General features: G+C 36.4%; 1 protein-coding gene across 1 annotated transcript in view; it reads right to left on the bottom strand.

Moving 5' to 3' along the window:
* Positions 1–237: 237 nt before the first annotated feature.
* grtp1.S (growth hormone regulated TBC protein 1 S homeolog) overlaps positions 238–11,726 on the bottom strand; it is a 28,477-nt gene continuing 16,988 nt past the window's right edge. The window contains 4 exon segments of the mRNA NM_001092718.1: positions 238–615; positions 2,158–2,343; positions 4,721–4,893; positions 11,280–11,376. Of these exon segments, the coding sequence (NP_001086187.1) occupies positions 523–615; positions 2,158–2,343; positions 4,721–4,893; positions 11,280–11,376 (549 nt within the window). The 3' untranslated portion in view covers positions 238–522.

The raw sequence follows: 11,726 nt of genomic DNA, 5'->3' as shown, positions 1-11,726 counted from the left end.
TAAACACAATCACTCATTTTAATGTACAGAACCAAAATTAGAAAAAAAAGTTGTCCAAAGATTTATGGGCCTAACTGTATATATATATACACAACCTTCCTACTTTTATACCCTGTGCAAATAGACAATTTCTGCAAACACTAAATGCACAGTATTGTTACTATGGAAATGTGTGTGTTTAAGTACCGTTTACTTCAGCTTTACACTAGTGAAAAGACACTGCAATTCCAACAAACATTTTGGAAATAAATATTTTTTATTCCACTTGAGTTGCAGGCTCCACACTGGGTTCTGTGTATTATATATTTACAAAAACTCTTGCGCATATTCCATTTGGTCAGATTCAGACATTTGAAAAAAGAGTACAAAGTGGTTGAAGCACTTAAGGGCAGGTAGATAATAACAATCATTTGTCTTGTGTTAAGCACTTACTGCCAGGAATGCTGGAACTGTACTTGGTGTGCAACGGGCTCAGTGCAACAGTTGTATGGAAGGAATGTCATGATTCGCTCTGTAGTAGATTCACTTCTCCTCACTAGCCAGCTGGAGTCTCTGCTTCTCTCTCAGCTTGTCAATGGTAGTTTTGGATAAGCTGCCAGGTTCTGCAAAGATTTTCTGCAAAGAGACAAGAATCAACTGCATTGTACTTTCTTCTACCCCGGGCTTTGCAGAGGTATTGTGGGACAAAGAGGGAGATAGTGATGAAGTGGGTTATGTTATAAAAGCTGTAAAGTTTGCTACAAGCCTAGTCACCTTCAGCAATCAAGCACTAGGTAGCATTTAATGGCAACCTGTTTAAAAGCAAACGTTTTGCCATTAGTTACTGCACCTGGACTAACTTTAGTAAATATTAAGGTGTCAATTACTACCCACATACTGTATAATCACTTTCTCGAGAGCCCAAATTGTACTGGCTGAAGGAAAGGGGTGGGGGTACAGAGAATCCATTCTCATGTGTGCAGTTAAAGGAGAAGGGCAGATTTAATGCATAATAAATGTATAACTGCTCTGTCCAACTGTAATGATGGTTCTTGAGGCAAAATCTTAAACTGGATTATATGGGCTTCCCCGCCCCCTCTCTTCAAGTTTACAACTTGGCATATATACAGATGTGTAAATCAGAGCAACACTTTTGCAATTTGCATTCATTTTCTATTTTAATAGGTTTCTGAGATATTTGCAATTTAAGATTACCAATACCAGGCTTTTGGCTCAGCTTGAAACACGAGGGTTAAAGGAAAACTGTACCCCCAGAATAAATGCTTAACACACAGTTTATATCATATAAAGTGGCCTACTATATAATCTTACCAAATCGGAATATACATATCAGTAAATATTTTCCTTTTCTATGTTTTCACTTGAGCCACCATTGTGAGACGGCCTCTGTGCTGCCCCACAGATCACCTGACAGGAAACAATGCAGCTCTAACTGTAACAGGAAGTGGCTTGGGAGTAAAAAAAACAGAACTTTGTCCATTAATTAGCTTATGTGACCTAACATTTATGTATGTCCTTGTTTTGTGTAGAAGGACAGTGAATGGTACATGCCAGGAGGCGGCCACTAGTACATAAAATGGCAGGTTTTCTATTTACCCAGTGTCACTACTAAACTATATTTTTATGAAAATAATTTAGATGAAGCAGGGTTTTCCATATAAGCGATATTTATGCAATGTTTTCAATAAAGACCTACATTGTTCTGGGGTATAGTATTTCTTTAAACGGAATTCAGGAAGGCATAGAAAATGCACAGACAGGGAAGAGTTTTAAGAAGCCTGCCTAAGTATAAAACTAAAAACAGAAACAATGTAAATTACAAAATTGCTCAGAGAAGCAGCTTGAGTAAAGTTACATCAATTCAAGTTTGGACTTTCTATTCCCTCTACGGTTCTAAAACAGAATGTTCCCGTGATATACTGCTTGGATCAGCTGTCAAAACAACACCACAAATAGTCACATGTACAACTATAGCAGGGCCTGAACTAGGAGTAGGCAGAAGAGGCACATGCCTTTGGAATTTCAGATTGGTTGAAAAAAGGAGGAATAGAAAGTGCACCTCATATCTTTAGCAGCATTCATGGCTCATTCACTCTACGATAAGAAACAGATAACGCTGATAGACAGATAAGAGCACGTAAATGACACACATCTTACCTGCATAAAATAGTGACAATCTGTAACAAACTCGCCCTTTGTGATCTCTTTAAATTTATCGCAGATATCTGGAAAGTTCCTGGCTTCCAATATGAAAGCTTGATATTGTTTGATTAGTGTTAAGGCCACACGGAAGAGAACTTTTGATCCTTCAAAGAACAAACAGTCCCAAATTCTCAAAACAGTCTGAAAAAATAAATTATATTTTCAGGAACGCAACAGAAATGGGAGTTGCCAGACACCTGCCTTGCATCTGTTTCCAAACAACACAGTAGAAAAAATAATATACATATATTATACACATATATTATTACTATATTATACACATATATTATTACCATATTACATTTCCATCTAACAGTGGCCGAGAGTACAAGCTGCACAAAGGTGGTGGGGGTAGTTTGATATTCTTCTTCCTGGCACTGTGATGGGAAACTACAATAAATCTATGAATAAAGCAAGCTGACCAGCTCAAGAATGCATATTTCATTTCTAGCTCTAAAACAGTTGGGGTATTATGGTTCGTGGAGTAGCTAAAGACATCTTTATTACGTTACAGTTATGGGACCTGCTCCCCAGAATGATCAAGACCTGGGGTTTTCTGTAATCTGCATCATCATACTTAGGGACAGATTTATCAAGGGTCGAAGTGAATTTGAGGGAATTTTAAAATCGAAATTCAAAGTAATTTTTGGATACTTCAACCATCGAATAGGCTACTACGACTTCGACCTTCGATTCAAAGTAAAATTGTTCGACCATTCGATAATCGAAGTACTGTCTCTTAAAAAAAAAAAACTTAGACTTCAATACTTCGCCAACTTAAACCTGCCAAATTGCACGTTTATCGTACGATAAAGTTGTTTGAATCGTTCGATTCGAAGTACGATCGTACGATGTATAAAATCCTGGTCGAATTTCGAAGTTTTTTCTACTTCGAAATTCGACCCTTGATAAATCTGCCTCTTAAAGTCTACTAAAAACTCATATAAACATTAAATAAATTAAGAAGATGGCATTTTAAGATTATTTTTCAAATTCATGTGAGTTTTTTTTAAACTCCCTTAAATTTGAATATACTCTAAAATCGACTGGGGGTTATTTAATTAAAAAAAAAAACAAACGAATATCTAAAACCCGGACGAATTTTAACGACCCAAAAACTAGAATCAAATTCGACAAAACTCGGTTCGAGTTTTTTGTCTGAAAAAAAGCCGAATGTCAGGAAGACTTCAAACACCTCCGAATTGATCACTGGACCTCTCCCATTGACTTATACATGAATTTTTAGGTGGCAAATAGTCCAATTCGAGTTCTTACAGGTCCAGAGTTTCATAAATCTCGATAATCAAATTCAAATTGTTTAAAAAAACTTAAATCGCGTTTGGATAAATCTCTAGTCGAATTTGACAGTTTTGACCATAAAAAAATTTAGAAATTTTAAATTTGACCCTTAATAAATCTACCCCATAGTATATGAGAATATGTAAATACAGTGACATTGCATACAGGAATATTAATGCAGATTAGAACTTCATCCACATAGAAGCATTAGAACAGTAAGTACATTCATTTTTAAAGAAAAAAAATCTTGCTGTAAATTTACTGAATAATGAACCTTCAATTCAGTTCCTCGACAATAAATATCTAATGAATTATTTGGGAATGTTTCACATATCTATTGATACATAAGCTGCTATAAATGGCATTTGGTATGATTTATGGTAAAAAAAGGAAAGCGAAATAAAACACAAATTGAGACATTTATTTTTCTGCATCAAATATTAAAAATGCAGTTTTAAAGATTTGTTGACCTTTTGATATTGCATTATAAATCATAATGTTGTTAACTGCTCTCTGCAGAAAATAAAGAAAAAGTTTTGCTACCGCAAATACTGGCTTTTAAAGGGTAAATGTAAATGCAAAACAGCTACTGGAATAAGTAAATGTTACTATGATACTTCTTAATTACAGTCACAGACAAATTAAGCAGGAAAAAAAATGCATTATATTTAGTGCATTCACTAGAGTCTGGAAAAATAAGAGACATTATCAAAACAACACAAAAGTGGAAAAAAATGTGTACAGCACTCCAACATACTTATTATACATTTAGGTTCCATAGCATTGAATTTGTTTGAGCACTAGGTGGCGCTAAAATACAGGCAGAGATATCAAGGAAAAAACAGACTTGTTTGGGTGGACAAAAACAGTAAAAGGACTTCCTAGTCAAATTGTCTCTACCGTGGTCATTTTATTAACCTTGTTTGGTTTGGACAAATGAAATGTGTGACAATTACTGCAATAGCCATTGAACAAAGGGACTAACATCCACCCTGGTGCAATTGTTGCAGAAATTAACCTGAAAGGGTAAATTTAACCCTGCCAGGGACAGTGACCCCAATTTGGAAGCAGCACAAAGGCAGCAGAGGAAAGCAAATGCTTCAAAACCTATAAAATAATAAAACATGAAGACTGATTGAAAGATTGCTAAGTAAGGGAAATTCTATAACATATTAAAATTTGCCATAAAGGTGAATGAAGGAAGGAGGGGAGAACGTACCTCTACAGGGAGGATGTCAATGAATAAGCAAATAAACCAGCGGGATACCAATAAAGTCCACATCACCCCATGTGCTTCTATCAACTGGGACACCGCTGGCAACTTCTTTTTCACTAGATCCCCCAGAACCTCCTGGTCAGTTTTCAGTCCAGTCATTGCAGGGCTGTAGTAATCTATAAGAGAGAATGAAAGGACTCCTGGATAAATATGGATATAAGAAAAGGATAAAAGGTATTTCCAATTTCTTTCCTTCCTTGGTGTTAAACCACAAACATCATCCTCACATCTGAATTGTGATCTATGATTCTGTAAAACCCAGCTCTTAGAAGTTCATTTAAAAAAAACAAAAAAAAACAAGGACATATTATATGATAGACATGGTCTTGCATCTCACCAAATATGCAGATTTGCCAACGTTTTTCAACAGCACAAAGTCAGTTTCTGAGAACTGCTGCACATCTGCGTTGCATGGAGTCAACCAACTTCTGGGAACGAGAGGCTCTATAGAGGCTCACTCTATAATGTCCATCTTGGTCTGGAACCAAGATGTTGCACATTTACTGGTGTGTTTGGAATTGTTTGGAATTGTTTGTAATTGTTGTCTTGTTGAAACACCCATTTCAAGGGCATTTCTTCTTCAGCTTTTTCCAATTACTATACATTTTCTAATATTGAAGTTTAAAGTGTCATTTTTCACCTTCTAAAGCAGCTCTGGGAGGAAGGGGTCTCCGACCCTGTAAATTGATACATTTAGTTGATACATTTCTTATCTTTGTCCCTGCTGAGCAGAATCGCCGAGTTTAATTAGTCGGCTGTTTGAAATATTAGCAACTATTGTTTCAATTCGGAGATGCTGCTGAGCAATGTATCAACTAAATGTTGCAAAATTGTAACAGTTTAAAATTACTGAGCTTTCAGACTCAACCACCAGAGACATTCAACTTTAAACTTCAAAATAAATAATGGAAAGTAATTGAAAAAAGTCTGAAAACAACTGAAAAATGTTTGGAAGGTAAACAACCCCTTAAAATAAGAGCTGTAATTGACTCCTGTTTTTTCACAGACTGAATGACCTCACTAAACTCCACACTGCTATTATTTTGAACAAGCCCCAATTAATGATTCAGTTACACAGAATCAGCAGCATGTCATGACTGTTAGGCCTGTTGGTTTTCTATTACTCTACTACACCTACTACTAAATTAATTGCTATATTAAAATTCATAAAAATCTCTGCATGATCCTTGGTGTACAAACATAACCAAAAAACATTTGTAGACATCCAGCTTATTTAAGGTATGTGATGCCTAGTGCAGACTCTCAGTCCCACACAAACCCTGGCTTCTCAGGCTAGGAGCTTATCACAGAGATAAAGGAGTTAGCCGCATGTGACCTTGGACTTAGCAACTAGCAGCTTAAGAACACACTGCCAAAAATAAGACCATCACTTTACATTAATACGTGTAATCTCCTTATTGTAATATCCAGATCAGTGGTATCCAGAAATAAAATGTTAATCTTTAAATTCCTAATTTTCTGCCATACACTACTTTACACGTGGATCAAGAGTAGAACATTTGTTTCATTTCAATTGCACCTAATAGTGGTTCTTACAACTTTCTAGGAGCTGAAAAAAATCTATTTCAGAGATGTGTCAAAGGTAGATGGGATTAACTGTAGTGAAATCTACATTATTCCATCCACATTATTATAGCTAAGAGCATTTCCGCAATGCACAATGCCTCACACAAGTGGGGTCAAACTGCCTGAAGTCATCCTCATTTATGACCCCCCCCCCAAAAAAAAAAAAGAAATGCTTGCACATTGAGGCATCGTGGGCATCTGGAGAACAAAAAAAAGTACAAAATGTCTGAAATAGTTCTATTTTTGCTTTTAAAAAAAAGAACATGTATAGGGGCATAAATAATATTAAAACAATGAACCAGTCAATGAAGAGTAAAATGTTTCATTTATCACTCTATGTATTAATATTCAGCACAAAACAAGATTTTTCCCATTGACTTGCATGAGTTATGCCCTAAAAATAATGGTTTCAAATATCAACATTAAGGGGGTTGTTTATTAAGCTTAAGTTTTTCTAGTTGGACTTTTAAAAGGGTAAAATAAAAAATTTTAGGATTTTTTAAATTTTAGATTCTGTCATGATTTTTTTGGTGTAGTTTTTATTTCTAACTTACACTGTTTACACTACAAATAATTTACTCTACCATATAAAATTTAACCCAACAAGTGTATTTTTTAGTTGTAATATTGGTGTGATGGCAGCCATCTCAGGTCATTTTGCCTGGTCATGTGCTTTCAGAGTCAGAACTGCACAATGGAACTGCTTTCTGGCTGGCTATTGTTTCTCCTACTCAATGTAACGGACATGTATTTTTACTATTGAGAGTGCTGTTCTTATATCTATCAGGGAGCTGTTATCAGGTTACCAGCCCAGTGTTCTGCTGATGGGCTGCTGGGGGGGGGGGGAGAAGGGAGGGGGTGATATCACTTCAACTTGCAGTGCAGCAGTAAAAATGACTGATGTTTATCAGAACACAAGTCACATGACTGGAGGAACCTGGGAAACTGACAATATGTCTAGCCCCATGTCAGATTTCAAAATTAAATATAAAAATATCTGTCTGCTGTTTTGAAAAGCAGATTTCAGTGCAGAAACCTGCTGGAGCAGCACTATTAAACTGATGCAACTCCAACTCCAGACCTGCTGAGAACATGTAAATGTCAAATGTCACATTAACAATTGGAAGGTTTCCGGATTATAGCTGGGTTTCCGAAAAAATTGTAGCTTTTGGCGATTCTATGAAAAAATTGTAGGTTATGAGTGCAAAATATGAAAAGAAATTCGTAGGATTGTGTTTTTTTACGATTTTATTGTGATTTTTTCCGCACAAGGAAACGTTGTGAAAATATACTAATCAATTGGGGGGGGGGAATTGTGTGGATTTGGTCGAAGTGGTTTACAGAAAAAAGTGAGAAAATTTCACAGTTTAAAGGGGTTGTTCACCTTTGAGATAACTTAGTATGTGATATTCTGAGACAATTTGCAATTGGTTTTAATTTTTTCTTATTGAAGGTTTTTGAATAATTTAGCTTTTTATTCAGCAGCTCTCCAGTTTGCAATGTCAGCCATCTGGTTGCTAAGGTCCAAATTACCCTAGCAACCATGCATTGATTCGAAAAAAAGAGACTGGAATATGAATAGGAGAGGGCCTGAATAGAAGGATCAGTAATAAAAAGTAACAATAACAATACATTTGTAAGATTACAGAGCCTTTGTTTTTTAGAAGGGAGTCAGCGACGCCCATTTGAAAGCTGCAAAGAGACCGAAAAATAAAAAGGCAAATAACTATAAAACTATATAAAAATAAACAATGAAGACCAATTGAAATGTTTCTTAGAACTGGCCGTTCTATAACATAATAAAAGTTACCTTAAAGGTGAACCCCTTTATTAAATAACCCCCTAAACATGGAGCTTGTTGGGTTTAAACATTTATAAGAACACCATTTATTTGACATTGCTTTTTACACTGTTTTTCTGGTGTGATAATTTTTACATAACAAACAGTATATAAGCCTATAGTGTAGATCACAGGATAGCTCTTCACTTTATAAAAATCAAACACACTGTAAAGTAGGACCTTCTTTGTAAATAGAAAAAGGGTGTCCTCCAGCTTAAAACACACCCCAGTACAGTCTTTAACAAACAATGGAAACTTTTCCAGTAACCTACAGTAAACATTGTGAGATTTGCTTTCATTATTCTGTGGTAGACTGAGCAAAGCTATGTGCTGGTTTTTATGGGTTCTACCCTTGTGTAATACAGAGAGAGAATAAACACAATAAAAAAACCATCATAGTATATGATTTGGGCTTTTTGTTGCAGAGGTAGCAACAGTTAGAGGTTGGTCACAAACAACACAAAGTTGAGTTGTAATTCATATTTAGCTCTTCTGAAGTCTTCCCAGAGAAACTGACTGGCTGGACTAGAAATGAATGGATAACACTGGAGCAGTAATAATGGGTAATATGCAGCAAAATACACAAGTTAGCAGCCAATTATTATGATAACTTAACATGGGGTCAACAGACAGCAGACATGAAGTAGCAAATAAGACATAGCGCATAGGGAATAAAATGAATCATATGTAATACAGGAAGATGCATTATGTGAAGCATTAATACTAAATATATAATTCTATAATATATAATACAAATAGATGTAATGCTATGTAATAACAGATGTGGATCTCTGTTCTTTAGACTCTCTTGGACAAAGTAATATTCTCCTACTTTTTATTAACCGTTACACAATGGTACCCGTAGGGAGCGCAGCACCAGGCAGTGACCCTCCAGGTTAGGCTGGATATTAGGGTAGAGGGGCCCAGACCCAGGTAGCCACTGTGGTTGTAGACATGGAGTGGTCTAAAGCAGGGGTGTAACTACTGAGGAAGCAGACCCTGAGGCTGCAGGGGGGGCACAAGAGGTGTAGGGGCCCCATGAGGCCCTAATTTATATACAATTTCAATAAATATTGGTAAAACAGGTCAACTTCTAGACATTTTGTTGTGGGCCCAGTAATATCTAGCTACGCCACTGGTCCGAAACTTGTTTCACTGATCTCCTCTTACTTGGGAACTCGGCAAACGTAACCTGCAGTAGAAAAGAGCCTCTGTGTAATAGGAACGATCTGACTCGGTGCCTGATTAAAACAGTGCTTCATCTCTGTAAGCGGGTAAGCACGCAAAGTTCCTAATGTGGAGGCGATGGGAAGAGGAAGCTTCAGAATAGGGTAAATAAAATGTGAGCAAAGCTGTTATTACTTTCACCTTAGCTCTATTTTTAATTTTTCCTTCTTTCACAGTTTCTTTATCAAGTAACCTCCCTTTAACTGGCAACACCTGAACAACAACCAAAAAAGACAAGTCTTGGAAGGCGCCTCTTTAAACCACCATTCCCTTTTTTATTTGCCGACAGTCCTCAGGTGCTAGTTTTTCTAGCTACACAGTTTAACACCCAGATGCACTTCACCATAGCCAAAGTTGATGTCTTTCTACCAAGTAGCTTCACCAATGAGTTAACAGAAACAGTGCACCCACAACTTTTACTAGCTGCTGGCAATCCACAAATGGTAATTATTTTACTATGCAGTTTTATAACCACCTCTCTCATGTGCTAATTGATTGATCTGGACTGAGACGTTCAAAGTTCATCATCTAGTTTAGTCAATCCCAGCACAGCTGAGCTGAGTCTTGAACTCTTAGTATAGCACAGTAAAACAATTGCATATGTGAACTGCTTGCAACTACTAGAAGTAGTAGCCCTGTGTCAAAATCAAATCTGCACCATCCAAGGTACCTACACAGGGTGTTCAACTGACTGCTCTAAAACTGAGGGCTCTTGTTAATTTTTCCTCTGTAATTTTAAAATAATGTAACTAAGCTGCACTTATCAAAAGAATAGCAAAAATTAAATAGAATATAGAAATCAACAACAAACTTTAGTTTTACATGTTTAGCTTGCTACTAGGGTACAGTTTGTGATTGTTGTATAACCTATTATTACAGCAGGAATAGCCCAACTTCAGCATTCCAGAGAATACCAAACCCAAATATATTCCTTACAGCTTAGTTATATATATGGATTTTAATGAAAGCTTGGATGGAAATATTATTCATTGAGTTGGCACCACAGTTGTCCTGCCATGTGTTTGGGGTTGTTATACAAGAAACTTGTATTTATACTGCCTTGTCTGGGAGCATTTTATATGGAATTGACGCTTTTGTTATCCCGACGTGTTCTGGCATTAAAGTGGACCCGTCACCCAGGCATAAAAATCTGTATAATAAAAGTCCTTTTCAAATTAAATATGAAATCCAATCTTTTTTTTTTATTAAAGCATTCATAGCTGTTGTAAACTCATTTAAAAATATCAGCTGTCAATCAAATATTGCCTGCCCCTCCTCTATGCCTAGGCATAGAGGCGGGGCAAGCACTTACTTTCACTCTCCATTAGGCACTTCCTAGATGTCACTGCTCTCTCTACATTCCCCCAGTTCTCTTTACCGTTTAATTGTGTAGCCAGGGCATGGGGATGGACATCGGGTCCCCCATTCTGGTGCACAAACATGATTCTGAGATGATGCAAGGCTTGTCTTAATAACAGTGTCCACAAAATGGCTCCTGCCTGCTTGCTGTAATTATGAATTCCCAGACTGATGGAAACAAGATTCAAATAATTTATACAGTGTCATTAAAGTTCATTTTGCTTGACTAACATGATAAAATAGGATTTCAAATAATTTTTTTGGGTGACGGGTCCCCTTTAATAAAATTGTCACTGTATCTTTTTTATATTTTATACTAAACTAACACTACATTTATTTTGCCATTTATCATGCCATGTACTCTAGGGTATTACACATGGAATTGGCCCTGGGATATGTGTAGGAAATGTTTTTAATTAGCCTTCATAAAATCCCCTCTACCTACACTTATATCCATATCAACTAACCAGATCCTGTCATGTCACATACCTGGCAAAATTCGTCCAATGAGAGCATCCATCAACCAAAACGCTTTCTCCTCATCTTTTGTCAAAAGAATCAGATACCCAGCTATAAAATTCATGCCCTGTACAGCAATGAGAAATGAAACTCACTTAATAACTTGGCTGTAAAATCAAAAGCTTTATTATCAATGTTAGTACAAGTCCCATTAGGTTTAAAACTAAAGGAGTTATACAACCTTGGGTGAGGGGTTTCTGAAAATGCTATTTTGATGGGCTGGAAGTGTACCAACTCATAGGAATACTTCCTGAAAATTCTAAAATGAAAGAGAAAGTACACCAATGTGTTTATAGCTCCTGTGCCCAACACTTGAAATATTCATGCAGAAACATGAGCCTTCCATCACTACTACCTGTCGGAGCTTTCTGCCTCATGACCTGAATAGTCAAACCTATGTTAGTCACTTGTATTTAG

Source organism: Xenopus laevis, chromosome 2S (genome assembly GCF_017654675.1).
Source record: "Xenopus laevis strain J_2021 chromosome 2S, Xenopus_laevis_v10.1, whole genome shotgun sequence".
In the NCBI taxonomy this organism is placed as follows: Eukaryota; Metazoa; Chordata; class Amphibia; order Anura; family Pipidae; genus Xenopus; species Xenopus laevis.
The sequence above is the reverse complement of the archived record's forward strand: the minus strand, read 5'-3'. Positions and strand labels throughout refer to the sequence as shown.